At 42.0% G+C, this 20,715-nt stretch overlaps 3 protein-coding genes across 12 annotated transcripts in view; 2 read left to right on the forward strand and 1 right to left on the reverse strand.

The window, feature by feature from the left end:
- Positions 1 to 206: 206 nt before the first annotated feature.
- LOC135488474 (glucose dehydrogenase [FAD, quinone]-like) lies at positions 207 to 5,611 on the reverse strand. The gene is made up of 11 exons (XM_064773101.1): positions 5,453 to 5,611; positions 4,927 to 5,138; positions 4,397 to 4,586; positions 3,663 to 3,797; positions 3,397 to 3,518; positions 3,006 to 3,176; positions 2,470 to 2,623; positions 1,886 to 2,064; positions 1,373 to 1,550; positions 843 to 1,065; positions 207 to 609 (listed from the first exon to the last, which is right to left on the reverse strand). Exons 1-11 carry the CDS (start codon positions 5,589 to 5,591, stop codon positions 474 to 476), a joined length of 1,839 nt encoding a protein of 612 aa, XP_064629171.1. The 5' UTR covers positions 5,592 to 5,611; the 3' UTR covers positions 207 to 473.
- Positions 5,612 to 6,308: 697 nt separating this feature from the next.
- LOC135488011 (uncharacterized) lies at positions 6,309 to 9,444 on the forward strand. Its single transcript, XM_064772369.1, has 4 exons — positions 6,309 to 6,630; positions 7,156 to 7,251; positions 7,442 to 7,556; positions 8,004 to 9,444. The coding sequence occupies exons 1-4, from the start codon at positions 6,570 to 6,572 to the stop codon at positions 8,185 to 8,187; spliced, it is 456 nt and encodes a 151-aa protein (XP_064628439.1). The 5' UTR covers positions 6,309 to 6,569; the 3' UTR covers positions 8,188 to 9,444.
- Positions 9,445 to 10,731: 1,287 nt separating this feature from the next.
- The window catches only part of LOC135487389 (glutamate receptor ionotropic, kainate 2-like), a 45,701-nt gene continuing 35,717 nt past the window's right edge, over positions 10,732 to 20,715 (forward strand). For 3 of the 10 annotated variants that reach the window (XM_064770979.1, XM_064770988.1, XM_064770987.1), the window contains exons 1-2: positions 10,733 to 11,047; positions 19,615 to 19,693. The gene's annotated coding sequence lies outside the window, so the exon portion shown is untranslated. Of the gene's footprint in view, positions 11,048 to 19,614; positions 19,694 to 20,455; positions 20,615 to 20,715 lie in introns of those variants that run through there. The other 7 variants (XM_064770986.1, XM_064770984.1, XM_064770985.1 and 4 more) reach the window with 4 other exon arrangements.

Here is a 20,715-nt window from a genome sequence, read left to right on the forward strand (position 1 = left end):
TCGCCGTCAATACAATTAGTCGGTTATCCATCACGGATATATAGTACAGAGATCTTGTGAGCCTGGTAAAAATAGTTCTCGGCATGAGCAACGATATATCATCGAAGGCCGCCCAGGAAAGTCCGAGGAATATCTGCATTCATTCAGGACAGTCTTGGACGATCTTGAATGAGGCCCAATGCAATCACTTATCCGTAAAGACGATGGACAAAAAGATAGCTGTGTGCTTTATTCATTGTCGTTCTGGTAGAGTATACACTATATAGATGAGATTCTTAGATATCAAAACTGTTCTTTGATTATAAAGCGATCGTCCAGATTATAAACGAAAGTCTGAGATAACGGACTGTGTGCTTTATCAATACAGAAATGTTAGGAAGTCCAAGAATGTACGCTCGCTCTATAAAGAACGAATACCGTATGGCAAAGTACACGAAGAAACTTGGCAGAAGCGCTATGTTCATGGAAGTTGTTTAAGAGAAGTATGCGCCTTTAATCAAATCTGCAGCTTTTTCTCCAATCATGACACAGGTCGCATGAGTGTTCGCACAAAGAGAGTCAGGCATGATGGAGGCATCAACCACGCGAAGGCCTTCGATACCGTGGACTCTGAAAAAGACACATCGGAGAAATGAGTCTGACTTGCCTAGGAACCTCTCTTTAATCAACGACTAGTGATATCACAGTTTGCTCATCTCGATCCTTCCTTAATTTATACAACTTCACCAATATTTTATGAATGGACCGGCCTTGCCACCGCCACGAAAAAGCCTGTTAAAATGAAAGAAACGCAGCACTAAGTTTAATGCGCAAATACAACAGTTAACTGTCACATAGCGCACCTCAATTCCGAGTCCACAACAGTGGTCGGATCATCTTCTGGTCCCATCTTACAAGTTCCTACCACGTGACAGAGATGGAAGGTGATGTTACGAATGTATTTCTCCCAGTATTCTGTACTGCCCCACTCAAGGTTCGAACACACTGCAGGTTTTGATTTAAGAATGCTCAAACCAAATTCGGCCAGGGCCTCGGTGTCTGCCAGCTCGGTTATCTCCTGCAGACCTGAAAAAAGGTACAATGGTTGAAGCCTCCACTGAGCACATAACTTAGTAAATAAATGGTAAGTTGTCCAATTCAAGGTTGGTCAACTGCTGGTGAACAAACTCCTTGGTCTGTTGACAAACTTTGAAGTCAAAATTTGTCAGTTTATGAACTTAGAATTTGGCCAGATGACTGAGCTAATTTGGTAGGTTGAGCTTGATTGACCCACTTGGTCATTTCTACCAGGACTCGACAAACCTGATTAGACACCATCGACCAACTTCCTTGCAAGATTTGCATGGGGCGGCAACATATTTTTTTAGCTTACCTTTGACCAGCACATCCACATCCCGGTCCTCCTCCAACCACTTCGGATCAATAAGTGGTAAATCAAGTGGGTCTGAACTCCGCAATCGAACGGTGCCTCTACTTTTGGGCTTGAGTAGGCAGCTGAGAAGAGACACGCCATGCCTACCCGCCCTGTCGGCAAAATAATCTGTTAACGTCTGCAAAAGAAAAGATGCGCATTTGTGATCTTGTCCAAGTTAATCTGGCTTGCATTGACGGTAGTGCACCTACGCCATTCAATAATTCCTGACTAGATCCAAAGGACAATTACATCACTTGTCTCTCATTTTTAATCATAGATTGTTCTACATAACTAATATCAATATGACAGACGGTGCATAAACATTACACGGTAAAAATTTGACTCTGGGATTCATGCAGACTTCTCACACATCGGGAGACTGATTTCTTGGCCAATTATCAAAGGATGAAACAAGAATGGAAAAAGGCAGAGCATGTTCGCTGAAGTTTAATTCGTTGGAATGACACTTACTCCGCTTGAAATGTTCATGCTCTTCTCCATGAGCTCTCCAAAATCGGGGTCGTTTCCCATTAGGGAGTCGAGCAACACAAACTGCAAGTCGGGATTCCCTGTCTCTCGACCCTTATACATATTGCCCGTTCCTCCTTTGACGAATCCCATGCCTTGGACTCCAGTCGAGGCGTAGCGCCCTGTAAGACACACAAGAAAAGACACCTAGCTAATATATCCAAGCATTGTTCCTTTGAGGGTGTTTCCCATGAATTTGTTACGGACCAGACACTGCAAATTGGGATTTCCATTCTCCCTTCCCGTAAAGGTACTGCCTAATCTCTCTTCGACAAAGCCCATGCAAAGATTCCAGTTAAGGCTTGGTGCCAAGTGGGAAACGGAAGACGCAATCCTTAGAATATCTGTCAAAAATGTGCTGATATTATTGAATTCACACATATGTTCACGTGGAGGGAAATGTCTCGTTAAGAACCAGTGACAACCATCAGTATTTCGTGAGGCTCCCCATATCACCGTGGCAACTGCAAGAAAATCTACACTTGTGTGGAATATTTGTCTGAATACTTTCGGCAAAAAGCCCCTACCTCGCCTGAATAGTTTATAAGCCATCTTTTCCATTGTGGAATTAGGTTTGGCCACTGTAGAAGTAATGGGCTTGTCTAGGAGGAAATCTGGCCCGAAGATGCCGACATGGTCTACAAGGTTATCACCAACAGGCAGGTCAGCCACAACAGGAATCTGAATCATATCATGATAGGGGAGTCAATGAATCACTCACTATCGACTTCAGAAGTCTATTTAAAATAACTGGGTATTGGGGTTGAATTTGAACACAAAGGAGAGTGTAAAAGCCATAGGCAAAACCTTCAGCAGATATTTTGATTGGCATACATGGCGAAAAAAGCAACGGTGTCATTATACTTTGACACACTGAGCCAGTTACGAACCAAAAGAATGGTGTGATGAATTAGACAACTCGCATACTCAGAGTACAATGACCCATCCCAGTCTAAGGACAGGTTTCGATATATAAGCTTATACTATATTAAAAATGGTTGGTTGAACAAATGCAACGTGATTCCAATATGCCTAGATGAAGTAAAATTCGTCAAAACATTACCCCCAATTCTTCAAGATGTTCCCTGTGACCAATTCCCGACAACATCAGAATCTGCGGTGACGCGAACGCCCCTGCTGACAGTATCACTTCCTTCTTCGCACGAACGAAGCATGATGTGTCCGTCCCATCAACATACTTAACTCCTGTGGCTTTACCATCTTCAATTTCAATCTGAAAAGGAAAAATGTTAACGCTGTTGGCTCTAGTCTTCAAAGCCGCAATTTAACCATCTCAATACCCTTTGCATTGACAAACGTTAATCTTTCGTTGGCGTTATCTTAGCTTGTAGTCAATTGGACTAAGCCGGAAGAGACAACGCCAGGATGATAGTGACGCAAAGTTAGATCTTAGTATTTCGAAAGGAACTGGACAGGACACAGTTGTCACCGACCTTAGTAACCCGGGCGTTCGTCACGACATCAACATTCCCCTTTAGAACTGCTGGCTTGAGGTATGCGTCCACGCAGCTCCATCTCTCCCCGTCCTTAATGTTTTCTTGCATGAACATGTACCCTAGAGAGAGAAAAAAGTGATTTTTTCAATAAGGCTGTTTACACTGTACCAAACCAAATCCGACCAAATCCGATCAGACCAGACCACATTCCAGGTTTTGAGAAGAAACTATATATACCTGATAAACTGACAATGCAGACTTACCTAACTGCTTGTCGCCGTTAATACAGTTAGTTCCATACCCCAACTCCTCCATTCCCGCGGCAAACGTTTGTGATATCGCACAGTCATCAACATCACGTGCGCTGACATAAAGTGGGCCGTCGCCACCATGGAAGCCTACAAAAAATTCAAATTATCCATCATTACTACTTTCCTCGAACACAGTTCCATCATTTAAGCAAGTTAAAGACAATTTACCGAAATAACTTTATAATGGTGTAAGCAATATTTGCCGATATCATATCATCAAGAATCAGATACTTGGTTCAACAAAAGGTAACAGTCTAATAATTGACAACCAGAAACAATTATAGAAATCATATCAATTCATGAGTCAACGGAGCGGTCCAACCAATGCCATTTCTGTTATGTGACCCATTAGTCTGAAGAAGCTCCCATTCTTAAGTCATCCATTTTTGAACTACTAGAATAAAAACACTTCCCTTGATCTCAAGTCATCCATGTTTGACCTACCAAAAAGCCTCCCTTCTCAAGTCATCCCTGTTATATGTCCTACTAGACTGAAGAAGCTTCCATTCTCAAGTCAACCCTGTAATTTGACCTACTAGACTGAAAAAGCTTCCGTTCTCATGTCATTCCTGTTATATGACCAATCAGACTGAAGAAGTTTCCGTTCTCAAGTCATCCCTGTTATATGACCTACATGTACCAGACTAAAGAAGCGTTCGTTCTCAAGTCATCCACGTTTGACCTACCAGACTGAAGAAGCTCGTCATCAGTTGTCGTCTCTGACTTTTTAAAGTATGGTAGGACGTCATCATAGCTCCATCCATCGCAGCCATTCCTTGCCCAGCTGTCGTAATCATCTCGATTTCCTCGGACATAAGCCAGACTATTCATGGAACTACAGCCACCCAGCATCCTGCCCCGTGCGTAATGGAATTGCTACCGGTGAAGAAGAAAGTGATGATAATTTCAGGATGTTACTAGGTAAACCGATTGAAAACACTATATAGGCTACAGACCAATTTTCATCGCATGGCATGTATACATGTACTTATCGGACTACATTGTACATGACAATGTTCTTATTTACCAGCCGGACTCATGTTAACAAATGTACTTGAACGCGGGCCCCCGTACTTAATTCTTCACAGGTGGGATCGTTGTCAATTCCAGCAATAGGACATAACGCTCAGGAAGATGGGGATGGGGATGGGTAGCAATATTCATGTAAAATAGTGATCTAAATTGATACATGCTACATGTAAGTAACGAAACTTACATTTTGTTTATACAAAAGACATGACGATTTCTGGGGTGTTGTGAGATAGCCCCAGTCTGCTTCTGGATGGTCCCACAGTGCTAGACTATTCCTCGGCACGATGACATCCTCATATTTGGTGTCCAAGTCACCAGCTTCTAGCACTAAGACTGTTACTGAGTGGTCCTCTGCCAAACGACAGGCTACCACGCTGCCGGACGAACCTGAACCGACTGAAATGGTGGAGGAGGATATTCTGTTTTGAGGAGACAAAATGAGTAGGCCATAATGTAACTGCAAAGGCAGGCATTTATTAGGCCCGACGCCTGTGCCTCTCGATATTTCAAACGTAATGTCGAAGGAGTGAAAACAACCTGAATCTCAGGATGCACCTTCTGAACCTGTATTTGTGTCTGCGCGCCAGTTGGAAGCGTTATTTAAATGAAGGCCGCTGCCAATGCATAGTCTCGGCGGCGCCATCTATTCTTAGCTCCTCTTGTCGGCGACATATTGTCGCTGAGTAGCAGACCTGCAAAAAAGTGCTTACCAATGATGTAGTCATACGCAGCTTGTGGTTCCTTACATACCGATATTGGCGTCGGTTTCCTCCGAAAGTACCAGTGTATGGCTACAAAGCAGAGTAATATCGCCAAGGAGAACTCTACGAACACGAGAAGTGCCTCCATTTTGACACGTGTCAGTTGGTATCGAGGTATTGGTCTGGTTCTTTGCCTAACCTAGTTTCATAATGAGCCATTGAAGAAGCGGCAGTATTCAATTGCATGTTTAATATCAACAGTGTTTTGACAGATGTCTATGCCATTCGGGCTGAATGAGGGGCCTTACGCAGAGTAACGGGGAATGGCAGTAATATTTGTCCACCTGGGCCCAGTTGTTCAAAAGCACAAGAGTCACGTTATCCCGAACCGTTACGTTAAGTATCCTTAAGGACGTTATCTCTTTTCTCCATTAAAATGTTCACGTTTAGAATTAACGGCGCCGTTAAAGCTAACATGGTTTTGAACAACTCAGCCCAGATGTACACGTCTTTAGTCTCCATATGTCTCTATATAATATGTGATGGTCTTAGACTCCTCGCTTTCAGGAAGGTACGTGTATATCGGTGAACGATGTTACTTTCACTACATTATATTTAACTCTGTCGGATTATCGTCCTGTTCCTTCTCACCTAAACATTTTTGATGATATGCATTTCACCCAGATTCAGCACTTGGCTAGAAAGCGAAGTTCGTGACCGCTACGCCTCAAGTTTTCAACTCATGACGAGTGTTAGTGTTTACATATTGATCAGCAGATTTCGACGATGACGATGACCCCGATATGATATCCATCACTCACCACTTGACCTCGTAGGCTTACTTCAATTGTTTTAGCCCTATAGTCCATGCACATTGTGACTCAAGGTGACTAATAACCAACTGCTTGACATCCATATTTATTCGTATGGCGCTGCAGACTGACATATCAAGGTGTATCAGTCACAGAAAACTACATTAAGTTGTTCAGGACATCAATGGTGACAAGTGCAGTTGCCCGATTTTCTCGACATATATATACATATCTCTACACTATCATTCGTGTTGGGGGCAGCCCTGTCTGGTTCCGTCCCGTGACTAGTGAAGCACATCTGTGATATAAGGACAATGTCTCTCTCCTCATCGGTTCGGTTACTCATTGGATTATTTCTCTTAACGACCTTCTCAGGTAAGATGACAAGAGCCGTACCTTTTCGTCTTTGGGGGGTGGGGAGGGGGGGCAGAAAAACCGAATTTTTTCCCAAGCACGTCTTGATCCTCAATGTATTGACATTGCCCAGCGTCCAGACAAAGCGCAGCAATAGGGTGGAGGCTACGGGGCAATAACAATATGGAAAAACACGTTTTTCGGCAAAAGCCACTTTCAATGCTTTTTTGCTGATGTTTGATAAAAACATTTTATGGTTCAAGCTCCAAGATTTAAGTGTAGGCTACACTTATACATGTACTTGCAAACGTCTATATGGTAGCTTCTTGCATCCTCGCAACCACGAGCACTATACTTCTTGTGGAACAAATGCATTCAGGAACCTCACGAAAGTATGAAAACTACCGTCAAAGGATGGTGTTGGGACAAACGCGATCCTCACTTTCTTTGGATAGACTTTTGCACCGCCGGAGAACTTATCTAAATTTGAGTGCCATTGTTTCGTGAAATAAAGACAACAGCCTTTTTATTATTGTTCTCTTTCAGTATCGAATGGAGGATCGTCTTGGATAGACTGGGGAAACAAACATAGCAGCGAAGAACATGATGATGACAGCCACGAAAAACAATACTGTGGATCAGGTAAGTCAAAGTCATGTGAACCTTATCACCGGCATTACACGTTATCTCCCGCGCAGTGTAAGTGTGTGCATCTCTTAGCCAAATTGACTCCTGGGCATGTTAGAGCGCGAGACAGATTTGTTTTCTTTCAGATTTTTGGGGGAATTTGTGTTTTTCTGCTGAGTTAACCTCCCATCATCTCTCCCTTCAGGCCTTTCGTGTCCCAGTCGGTACTACGGAGACGACTACACGGAATGTTGTATGAATGGCCGAAAGTTGGCCTGTTGCAAACCCGAAGCACCAGCAGTTGACTTGGGCAAAATGCAGTAAGTTTTGGCATATATTTTTCAGTTACCGGCGGTGAACGCCAATCCTAAAGTCTCATATGGATATACGCACGAATCCGGTTGATCGGCATCCATTTTAACCGACGATCACAAGTCACACCCAACCCTGGAAATAGCGTCTCGCCCTTATGTTCCAAAAAATAGCTTGCCAATACCTGATAGGAAAGTTCTTTTAAACGTTGTTGATAAATGTCTTTATGAAAGGTATCTAAGGGCAATTTCTATAATAGATACCTTTGGTTATTGAATGGTGGAGAAATTTTAGCGCGAAGATTTCAGTTGGCCAAAGCTTTATCATTTTGATAGGGCTCGTGTTTTTGGGGCAGGCCTGGTGCCGTGTTCGAAACACACCTTTTTTTATTCATAACAGTATACATTTGAAAACATCTTTTTATTTTCATCACAATTTTGGTTTGGTATTTTCAGACCGTGGGCAATAGCACTCCTGATCTTAGCCATGCTGTTCATCCTTTGTGCCATAGTGATGCTGCTGTGTGCCTGCTGTAGCTGCTGTTACTGGGCAGGCAAGAGACGGAGGAGGGAGTACGTCGTCATCCGGGACCAGCCAACCTACAGCTATTCTCATTACCACGGTGGATATCGCGGGTGATGTGATCAGAATAGCACATTCGAATAGCCAATCATTTCGAAATCATCATCGCCTGTCGATCGTGGCAGTCAATTTGGACTCCGTTTCCCTGTGAATAAAAAGAAAAACGTATAGGCTAAACAGTCATGTATAGGCTTGTCTTAATTCTTGCTGCAACCGATAGGCCTATAACTGGTGTGATCGTTGTAGTTTTTGAATCATAAGTGAATTATGATTATATTCCATCTCTGATTCAGTCTCGCACGAAAGTTCAAGCGGCGGTGTACGTCAATCCTAAGAAGGGATGCGCACAACGCCGATGGCTCCCCATGACAATTTGAGGAGACGTTGCACACCAACGCTACACTGAGTATGTACATGTACTTTAAGATTCCGGTCTCATATTGACTACTCGGATGACTTTATCGAAAATTGTATTGCGTGTGACCCAGATCCGAACATCAGGTGCCATCGACATAATGATGTGGTGTGACGTCCATTAGGCTATATCGTTGCCCTACTGCCCCACCACTCTGAACCTTGTTTAGTCAGCCAACCACCAGTTCATCTTGATTTCTGTATTGTTTTCGAATACTGCATCGATAGTCACGATAGTGCTTCCACAACTATTTACTAATCAGTCGGATCGGATAGGTGTGGATAGTTGGCATTGGAGAACGTCAAATACAGCGGATTTCGGGTGAGGCTGGGAATAAAATGTGAGTAGTTTATTGTAGCGGGGTGTCAACAGGCGGATTCATATACACCGACTCCTGACAACTATGTTTTAAGTAGCAGTTCTGCATAAATAAACATGTTTAGCGGACCAAAATTTTGAGGCTTCAGCTTACTGACTACTGCTGATAAAACCAAATGTGATGCGCTGATCGAGGAAAGCGCGCGTGTTTTGAACTCTGGGGTGTTCTTTTTCTGTTTGATACTATACATTTGCTCAGCAGATAGAAAAGAGATATTGTATTACCCCCTGAATGAACGAGTTGGGAAATTGTTTAGGTAGAGAGCTTCAGTGTATGATGAAGTTTGTGCTGTATTAAAATCCAACAAGTTCATCATGGAAACTATTGAAACGTTTGTCCGCATTGGATTTTCTCCAATGATTTATTATTCAGCTTGGTCGCTCTTTCCCTGATTCATGTGAAATTTATTTCATCCACCTAATATGATGCCGCAGCCCTTCGCGACGATAATGCTGCCCTACCGACATGTAACGATTATATATTCGCTATCAGTAATTCAATAAAACCCTGCTGTTTGATATGATTACGTCCGATATAACTGCGGCAACTGCTAATGGTTTGCTACGTGACGACTGCGGGAACAAGGTGGATATCACACCCTTTCTCCAGAAAAGTAGAACATTGCCCGACTCCGGGCCTGTTTTGCAAGTATTTAAATCAACAGAGACCAAAGGGTTAGGATGGTTCTTATTTCACTGTGGACAATAGACTTGTTATTGACCACCCTACATAACAACGAAAATGGTAAATGGACTCTTCTGTCCCGTAAGACTTTCCACTGACCATTGCGAACGATGCAAGGCATGCCGTCGTTTCAGTGTCGATATGATAACACTCATTATACCATACAACCGTATCATCTTAGAGAAATCTTCTCTAAGGTTCTATCTATTCAGAAACCGATGCCGTATTGTAATGTCAAAATAGCTCCCAATCCCAAGAAGGGCCATCCGATTTCACTCTGAACCATATACTTGAAGTGATTCTAGGCGAATGACGGACCAAAGTGTCAGTGCTGAACTCATGACCGGGGGCGCCAGGTAAAACGTTTTATCTTGGAGGCGCGAGCAAAATATCTGCAGGAATCACGGGCTTTAAAGTAAGTCTGCACCATAACTTCCCAGAGAAAATTGTACGTATTATAAAGTTATCATGACGCTTGTTCTTGGAGCACGTTTGGTGTGTAATAACTACCATGCATTTTACTCGAGGACGAAGAAGAACCAGGTCAATCCTTGTATCATTTTGAGCACGATGATATTACTTTGTGGAGAAGGACATAGCGATCGCGATATCAAAGCTTCCTGAATGTTCCCAGCACGAAGTGTCACTACCCTTATAAAGCACTTCGTTCATAAAACAATTAACATGGAAGTGTCACTATCTTCATAAGGCACTGTGCTCATCAAACAATAAACCACGGACCATGAGGTGTAACTATATATCTTCACAAAGCACTGTGCACCTTGGACCATAAGGTGTCACTATCTTTAGAAAGCACTATGCACCTCAAACCACGAGGTGTCACTATCTTTAGAAAGCACTGTGCACCTCAGACCATGGGGTGTCACTATCTTTAGAAAGCACTGTGCACCTCAAACCACGAGGTGTCACTATCTTAAGAAAGCACTGCACCTCAGACCATGGGGTGTCACTATCTTTAGAAAGCACTGTGCACCTCAGATCATGGGGTGTCACTATCTTTAGAAAGCACTGCACCTCAGACCATGAGGTGTCACTATCTTTAGAAAGTACTGTACTCATCAAACAATAAACCTCGGATCACGAGGTGTCACTATCTTCATGAAGGACTGTGAAATTCAAACATAAACCACTTCGTCACCGATCGAGGTCACTCCACCTGGTGCACACAGATAAGATTTTAGCCGAGCTCTTAGCATGCTTGGTGATTCATTTACTGCCTCAGCAACCACTGATGAAGGACTTACGTGTCGCTAGTGATAACGGCGACGGCAGATAGAGGAGCGAGTGCATACAGGGTGCATTCGACCGTGGAATATCCATTTGGGTTTCGTGTCATTATTTCTATGGAATTTACTTCACATCCATCACTTTGGAATATAATATCACCAGGATTTTAACATTTGTAATGGTTTTCATTGGTAAGTGGTTATAAATGATTATGGTATACATTTAGTTTAGGCGTCCGATATCGATCTAGTTTAAAGCGTTTTTTCTGTTGCACCATATTTCGTATGGCCGACCATGTCACCTGTGTCCCTTTGTACTGGTATGTATATAAAATTACAGGCCTAATTTTTGAGACAGAAATTGTTTTGAAAATAAGGTAAAAAAAGCAGTTGGTTCCTTTTGGTCGGCAGGATCACAACCGTAATAAGGCATATTTGTAGTTTACGCAACGCCTAAGAACATGGTTAAGTACGGTTGTAAGCATTTCATGTTTCATCTTGATCACAAGAAACTTCCTCCCCGTGATTTTTTTTATTCAAGCCGGGGTGATGCAGGACGATAACGTGTTCTCTAAATCCAACCAACACAGCCTTCCTGGCTCTTCATTCTGTGAGCAGCCATGTTTCCATTAGTTTAAGAGTTTATGAACCTTTCGGCAAATTGCCTTGCAGATTAGAAAGTTAATTAATCAAAGTGTGACATCTCGTATAAGAGTGTAAAATGTGACGAACATCAACTTCGAGGGAGAGGGGTAATTATATTTTGCTGTAAACGATGATAGGTTGGCTCATCATCCGAATGATTTGCCTTCACTATTCAAAATAAAAGACTTTTGAAAACCTTCAATGGTTTTCGCAAAATCACCAATAGATGTTTTTTTCGGTCAAATGAAATACCCCTAAGTATTTTTCACTTCGTTGTAAAACATCTCCATGGTGCATATATACTTGTGTTGGCAGAAAAAACGGAAAGGACAGTTTAAATTCCGCCTGGGACAGAGAAATAAAAAATCCTATGACGTTTTTAGCTTGTAAAACCCTCTAAGAGCTTTTTTATTTCCTTGACAAACCTCTGGTGGGGCATAGTTTTTCTCAAAACCTCAAAAACCCTTATTTTTATGAGAGAATGACATTAAACAACCATGTGTTTAATAACTTGTTCTAATCTGATATTCATGACCGGTCTTAGATCAGAGTATTTTCACGTTTTCCACGTAATCCCTTGAATCCCAGACTGATTTTTGCATGAATATTACTATTATGCCTGAATTGCAACATCTGTCTGATTGATTTCGCTCTAAGCCACAGCACATTTGCGCTATTGATTTCTTCGATTCAGCCTCATGTGACATATCTGTATCTGGTGATCCAATTATCTCTTTAATCCGCCATCTCCTAATGGAGGCATTTTTAAGACACGATTCCGAATTAATTCTCTTCGTTACGTGACTAATTTGCAAAATAATGAGCACGATGTTCCCGGGATTATGCAATTTAATTACGTTATACTATTGCAGCGTACACATGAAGTGGATGGGTGACTGCTTCCCATTTTTGTCGAATGTTGTTTTTTGTTGAAATAAAAGTAAGCTGCGGGGATGCAAAATCGGATATAAATTCAATACAAATTCTAAAGAACAGCTGATAAGCGGATGAGCCGTAAGCCTGGCTCGTTTGCCAGAAGGGTACTGGTATGACTGGTGAAATTCCAACAGGTCTCACTTTCCAAAAGAAATCAACTTAGATCTTTAAGGCTGTTTCATTTGACACCTATACAAAACACTGATGCCCACACGGCTTCTCCGGCCTTCTGCACAAACGAACATTATCCCCTAATTTCCTCAGGATGAGAAATGTATTAAACAAAATGAACTGCCTTTTCATGCCGATCTATCGGGATTGTGCGGCTGCATGTAACCATCCTTGATTTTTTAAGGAGGGGACTAATGTTCAGGACTAACGCACAACGCCGATAAATCGGCATGGCCTTTAAAAATCTAATGATCTTCATCAATTGGCTAGCAGAAGGCAGCTGTCAGCGGGTCTTTCAAACCATTACTTTATCAATCGATTCACTACTTTCTGTGCAAGAAACTAGCAGTGCTTCATTTGATGATACGTTTCTATAGCAACGGGAGGACCCGTGGATGATTTTGCCCCAAGCTACATCCCGATATTCTGATGGGAATTAGCAAGACACAAAATAGTTTAAGAAATTGCTCCAGTCCACAGTCAGACACACTTAACCCTTTGTGTTATCCGACTTCGATTTTCTAAATATGGCCACCTCTCGTTACCCCCAAGCCACTCCCCATGACAAGTTCTCCATTTTGCAACTTTATTATTTTGAAAGTCCTGGCCCGGTTGTTTTGTCCGTAGCCATTCTAACAATGCCCATGATCATGATGATGCCATGAGCATTATGAGCGTTGTTCTTGGCGTTACCTCCTCCAGTTCGATTATGGTTCCTTCGTTAGAACAGGTAAAATCGCTGTTCCCTCCCTTTTCCAGGCTACATCTTTACCAATTCTACCAACGTCCAAGCTTTCTATTCTAGTAGAATCTCCTGCAATAAAATATACCATCCTTGAAATCCAATTCTATTGATTTTTAAGCAACATTAAATTTGTGACACCTAAACCCCCAGGAGCCAACGCAGTAACGAGAAGATTGCATGCTGGAGACAGTTCCCCGATCCCATATCTCGACTACGGGCATGACGGGCGCAGTGCAGCCTTCTTGACATCTCTAGAAACCGGTAACGGTGACTCAATCTCGGTAAAAAAGCTGATATATTGGCAGATTTCGCAATCTATACGAACGACGAAGTAAATTCATGTACCTGTTGTGTCATCGAGTCCGATACTAACTCCTTTACGCGACTCAAGTTAATCATCCTTTTTAGTTTCGGTATGGCCCAGACATCAAGATTTACCCTTTGGCGAGGCTACGTGCGGGATACTATAGCAGAAGCACTAATTTAAAGATATTGGACTGCTGTAGCTCAATATCCAACACGAGATCATGTAGAGTAAATACCCATGATAGAATCAGTCTATGTACATCAGAATATTTTGATATTCTCTTGATCATGCCAGCACTCATCCTCGATAACCTCTCGGCCATCTTCGGGCTAAGTTACAATTTTCTTGAATGTAGCTCTGGGGAAATCAAGATGGCTGGATTCAAAACTGATCATTGCTGTCACGTTTCTTGTATTCTAAGACTAACACCAAACGCAATGTGAAAAACTAGACAGTATCGACTATGTTTTCTGCCAGAGGGCTATTTACAGCAATAGCGATAGATGCGAAGAAATTCCAAAGGCTTATGTTCGGTCCATTTGGTTCCCCATTAACACTCAGAAAGTTTTTTAAGCTTTTGAATGCGTTTAAAGGTTTTTCTCTCACACCAAGAGAGATTCGGAGTCTGCTTATATAGTTATGTCCATCGGCACTATTTGGTGAAGGGTTCCGAGAGACACGATGCACCTATTGCTTGCCATGATGTTACAAAATAATGATGCACGGATAAAACCATATCCCGCTACGACCTTTCTCTCTGAAACGCAAGTTCCCATCCAACTTGTATCTCGAATCCCAAAAGGTCAAACCCCTTTTTTCTAAGACCGTTGATGACCAGTGCCGTGTCATAGTACACCCGTAGTATGTTCTTTGGGCCAATCAGTTCAGATGACAAAAGGCGTTCTTGACCGTCATCTAAATGTAGTGAAAAGAATTTTCAATCTAAATTTCGTTATAAAGTTTCAATGGGCTTCGCATGTTAATGGCAGTCTGCCTTGGGTTGATGCGAATTCAGCAGTTATTTTGACAAACATTCACTGTAGATAACAGTACAGTCTTTCCAGTCTCCCTATGCATCTGCATGTACACGAATACAGTGCATATCACAGTGCTCCTCTATCGTCCACACGAAACGCGGCATAAATATTCTGGCCACAAATCCCATTAGTCGTGTATGTTTTGTAGGCTGTCACATTCATATCCAATTGGAATATCATCTGAACAAGTTGACCAAGCACGGCTGCGAGAAGCATTTTCATCTCAGCCACTCTGCAAAGTGCTGATAATGGTTCGCGTGGAATCTCTAAATCGCCATGCAAACAGTGCTGTCACCCACGAGTGGTCGAGTCTGATGAGAACATTCCACGGAAATTTCGACTAACAAAATTTGTGACTAAACACTTTGTATGCATATAACGCAGTTTTTTGTCTTTGGCCGGAATCATCTCAATTCCAACATTGCATTGTGGAAAACATTATGTCGTGCAAAAAAACGCAACTGCATAAATATTAGAGATTAGCTGATTGTTTCAATAAATTCTTTTACAAGCGACAAAAATTGTGACAACTCGGACAAAAATAGTTTCCTCTTACGACCATAAGAAAACACGTCTTGGGGGAAAGTTGCATTAATTTCCGGCATAGCATGATAGCGACGCAGCCTGGAACATCTTTTTCTTCTTACACCTGCGTACTCTACAGGTTGCTGTAACACCATGAGTGTTTGGAATCAGCTCATCGGAACATTTTGATCAAGGGTTCCGAATGTCCGATGGTTGGGAAAGGACATCACATGATTTTTTAACATGAAATATCTCGATTGATTGACTTATTATATATCCAGATCGCTGGAGATATTATCTCGGGCGATCAAGATGATTATCTTGTTATCTCGGGCGATTGAAATGATCATCTCGATCGCCTGAGATATCTCGATCGATGAAGAGGTAAGGAAAAAAGGTTTTATGTTAAAAACTAAAATAATCATTTGATGTCCTTTCCCAGCCAACGTACCCAGCCACTGTACGCTAGCAAGGATTAAAACGTATGTTTGCCAGCAGCGACCATTGCCGGTTCGCGCCTTTCTCTCCGAATACACTCGTCCAAATTATCATCACTGACTATTCACCTGGCTGTATGCCGTCGATACTGGCCATCTCGGGGGATCAGTGGCCAAAGCTTCATCTTAAGTTTTTTTCGCGTGAACAAGATAACATTCCCATGTGGCAAACGGCGACAATGCCAAGTAAACTGTTCGTCTTTCACCGGTTACGTTGCCACGTTTCTCTCCCGAAACATTCTCATATACACGTTACCATCACTGTCCGTCCATTCACTGGCTGTATGCCGCTGTTACTGGCCATCTCGGGGATAATTGGCCAGAGATTCGTACCGTATCGCTCCGACGCTGATGAGGTGTTAGCATTGCTTACAAGTCATGCTATTAGGAGAGGACATGATTGGAATTCGCTTACCATTGGCGTTAACGAAGGGCGGTTTGGGCGTTTGGGAATGCTTTTCGAGTAAACAAGTGTGACACAAAACCATGATGTAAGACGTCCTCGCGGAAATGGCGGTCCTTGGTTCAGGGGGTTTGGCTGATATGAGATCTGCATTCTGATGAAGGAAGAGAATTCTACACTACAGTTCACACTGTATAATGCACTATGCGTCCAGTGTGCTGGTTTGTCTCACCAAACATCGCTCTGGGGAGCTGCTGTAATTTCACCAAAACCTCGCCCAATACCACCAGATCCTTATCGATTCCTTTATTCGAAACCATTGGTCACTCTGATTGTTGCCCTGCCCGCCCCTACACTGCACAGATGATCCAATACAGTCGTACTCTTCTTCGTTCTTGTTACTTCATACCAAATATCTCTTTCTTTGGCGTGTTTCTTTCACTTTTGAAATAATAATTTTTCGAAAAGAATATTCTATATTTCCGAACGTCAACAGCTGCTTGCACCTGATATAATGCTGCAGCATACGAACATCATTTTGCAAAGCAGGGTGTAACGGAGAGACACTTCCCTTCACAATACTGAGTAAATAATGCAAGCCGCTTTACACCCTCACTTCCCAAGATGTGTTCCACGTTCAGACTACATAATGAACGGTATCATGTCATTGGAAAATCTCGTAGTGATTTAACGTCAGAGGCGACTCCAGTTTGGAATCTTTCGGTAATCGAATTCTTCTGTAGTAGATTGAGTAGTCAGATCTGGGATGAGAGCAAATTTGATTTTGTAGCTTCAAAAGAATGCAATGGTTAGACAGTGCGATTTCTTCTATTGACTAAATGTATTTTCTGGCTTATCAAAAATGTGAAGGATGACTTGTCTTGTCACAACTGGTCTTTATATTTCTGCAGAGCTGTGTAGATGTGGACCATGTTATGTTCAAGCAACACTTCAAAATAAAAATACTACATTGGCTGCAACTACGATCGATTGGTAACAGTTGCTGTATTTCTGACTGTCGGAGTCTGAGTGTTTTGAACAATAGTGAGTGTCAACTGATATTGGCTTTAAGGGCAAATGGGGTTCAAATGGTCAACAACAGCATTAATAATTCATGACCATCCGGCCAGCGGCCTCGTGGATCAATTAGTTAATGCACCAGACGATTGGTCTGATGATGCGCACTTAATGCTCTGAATCTCCTCTACTCTCACCCAGCCAAGCAATGGCTGTAGCGAAAGGTCTTTGAATTGCTTTGGGACATAAATACACAAAATGTCAAGCTGATCATGGTGTCAGCATCTATGGACATGGGTACACCACATACAACCTTATTGGTCTTTTTGAAAGGTCGACATTCGTGAGGCACATGGCAGGCTGTCCTGGACAATGTCACGTTGTATCCAACACCGCCGGTTGTTGAAGCTATTCATTGGTTCATTGCCGAGCTTAGAAGGACAAATGTGTTTCAAATGGTCATGACCGTCCAACATGCGGCCGCGTGGATCAATCAGTTAATGCACCAGACAATTGGTCTGATGATGGGCACTCGATCCGTATCTCCTCTAGTCAGTGAGGCATTAACAAAATGTCAAAGGCTATGTAGTAATATGTATTTGAAGACATGAATATGAAAGGTCGACCTTAGTCTCTGCGTAAGCATTCGCCAAAGAACAGTCCGCAGATACTTGATAATCGGCCAAACTCGGGCCCCAAACTCGTAGTTACAGCGACATTGAATCGGAGACTGTCCTGGAAAAGTCACTGTCCAAAACCGCAGTTTCACCATTGTCTATTTCCATTTGTTAGAGCAGTATCAATATCTCCATCGTTTTCTTTTCGGCAATATGATTAGTAGTCCTCCCAATATCGCTTCTTTGCCGATATCACAAAATCTATCATTGTATGGCCCATGCATGTGTGATTGACAAGCAGAGAATACCTTTAATGACAGCCGGACAAGCTTTCTGATAAGACTAGTTATCCTAGGAAATGACTTTTTCAGATGACAAATGACAACGAAATTGATACTGGATGACGGCTTTAGATGGTAATTGGTTGGTCTGTTCTGGCAATAATGTTGCCTTTTTGCGTAGATATCATATATGATAAGTACATGTACTGCCTGATCTGAGCTTATGCTCTGGGGTGACCAAAGAGATAAAGTTGGGAATGGGCGATTGATGATTGGTATACACTTGTGCACATCTCTTGAGTACTTTGGTCGACCCACTTACTTTTAGTAGCAAGGAAGTGGCAGCTATACGATGATGATAGGACATAGCATACTTTGACCACATCTCAATGGACTTTCATCTGTCTCGCCCACTTTAATGTCCTTTTAGGGAACGGCATTGCATTTGAATTCGATGGAAACATGCCATGCTCGATTGCACTCTACAGTTAGATCATACGCATGTTTTTGATATGATGGCCACAACCCAACATTGGTCCATAAAACCACTGACTGTTCAAACAATTTGCGATAAACCTGGTGATAAATATCAGTCAATCCTATATAGATTGATATTGTTATCTAGAGATCTCGAACACGATCAATCGCCCAAAGTTACTGCCAATGAATCAGCGGCCGTTGATTCGACATTGGATGGACTGTGCGGTAGTTTACATGGATGATCTTCCCTATAATTGCTACAAATCTCATAATTCACCTTGCGACTGACTGATAAGTTAACTAGAAAGACTATGTTCATATAAGGCATTAGGTTGATTGACAGTAAATGCAAGGATATTACCGTATGTTTCTGATAACAAAATAGAGCTTTTGATATCAATGTTAGTTGAAGGATGGGACTATCTCTTACATCCTGCAAGGGCCATTGGGTGTCTGTTGATGGCCTGCTCAGCTAAGGTTCATCACAGTTATTTTTTTTGAAAGATAAGGCGAAAAGATTTATATATGTACTGCCATCTACAGGAAATGTTGAGCTACCACATAAAATTCAACGATAATAAATCAACAGCCTTCTTTGGCGAGACGGGCCACTTCAAATCGCTGTCAGCGACTACATGCACGAAAGACGTAGACTACTTGGCTGTCATGCATCCCCAGTTACTTTGATCGGTTTCTGGCCTGGCTATATAGCATTTCTTGCTAATGACGTACATGCAGTAATTTATGTGCAAAACGGAACCCTTCAAAACGCCTCCAGCACCGAAATTCCAAGAATTTGTTTTTTTCTCATCAGCAGCATTTTGGTATATACTCTTTTTCCTGCACTTTGTCATGAAATCAAGTACACATGCGAATAAAAGATGGATGAGTCATCAGGACCTTGTCCTCCTCAATAAAAAGAGTCGCAAGCACTCGCTGCTATATTAGTGTGAAATACAATGTACATCAAAAAGTTTGAGTCCGGATGTTACATATAATGATCAGTCTTGTATTCAGTGTGTCTTGCCATCACCTCCATCTGCGTCCGCCCAATCAATAACCAGGACATACGCTCAAAGCACGTGTCTATCCTTTCAGATGTACAGTGTGGCCTGCTGATGGAAGTCCGGCTTTAGATTAGCGACATCATCAGCTGAGGAGATTTGCTCACGATTAGGTAAGAAAGTTGTCTTTTATCTTTTATCTTTTTTGATATGATCTTTACTATTTCTAGTTCCTGTTCGAGTAAGTTCTTTTCGAGCTTCCTTTAGCTTGAGATCGCAGGTGGCGTTCCTCTTTTTCTTTTTCTTCTTCTTCCTCGTCGTCTTCTTCTTCTGAGGCTTTTTTTCCAAAGAAGGACAAGTATGATCTGGCTTTTCAGTTTAAGACGACGGCAAAGATTGGTTAAGGAACCATTTTGGGCAACCCAATCCAAAAAAGTCTTTTTTCTGTTCAATAAGCATTAAAAATTGCATTATTTCACAGCAGATTTCTGCCAAGAAGCAATTATAGTACATATTTGTATGCATCCACGCAGACTAGACGCTTCACTTTCAAATTGATTTTGATTCCCACTTTGCTGATTAAAATCGCCACCAGCCCGTAACGAATGCATGCATTGATAGATTATATGAATCACGTTTTAATGATGATAGAGTGACATCTATGTACCAGACGGATACATTTGCCATTTGGAAAGCCAATTTCTAATTAGAAATAATTAAAGCAAATTACAAACACCGTACAACGATACTCTTTAGCATTTTTTTCAATTTAATGGCATCTTTTGCACTTAGTGACCAACTAAATGGATTTTAAGCTATATGCGCTGCCATCATGATAGCTGGTTTGCTACACGATTTGTCCATTGACTCGTCCCGACTCTGTGTACTGCGGCACACGAACATCACTAATGGAGTATAGTAGCATTAACTTTGCATGTTGGATGGGGGAGAGTGGCTTCAAATTGTCTTTACTTTCCGGATTTTATGTGTGCGTGCATCAGGGTGGTAAAGTAGTATGTCAGTATACGGAGCAGCAGATGCATCGTGGCATTCAGTCAGTGGATTGCTGTTTGGCATTTAACAAGCAACTTCTGGTAAGTTGGTTGGGCTGTAAATCCCGGGCTTGTTGTTTTGTTATCATATAAGTTATGGTCTTTTGTGGTCTTTTATTTCTGAACTATCAGTGGTGATGTTA

This window comes from Lineus longissimus, chromosome 5, assembly GCF_910592395.1.
Source record: "Lineus longissimus chromosome 5, tnLinLong1.2, whole genome shotgun sequence".
NCBI lineage: Eukaryota > Metazoa > Nemertea > Pilidiophora > Heteronemertea > Lineidae > Lineus > Lineus longissimus.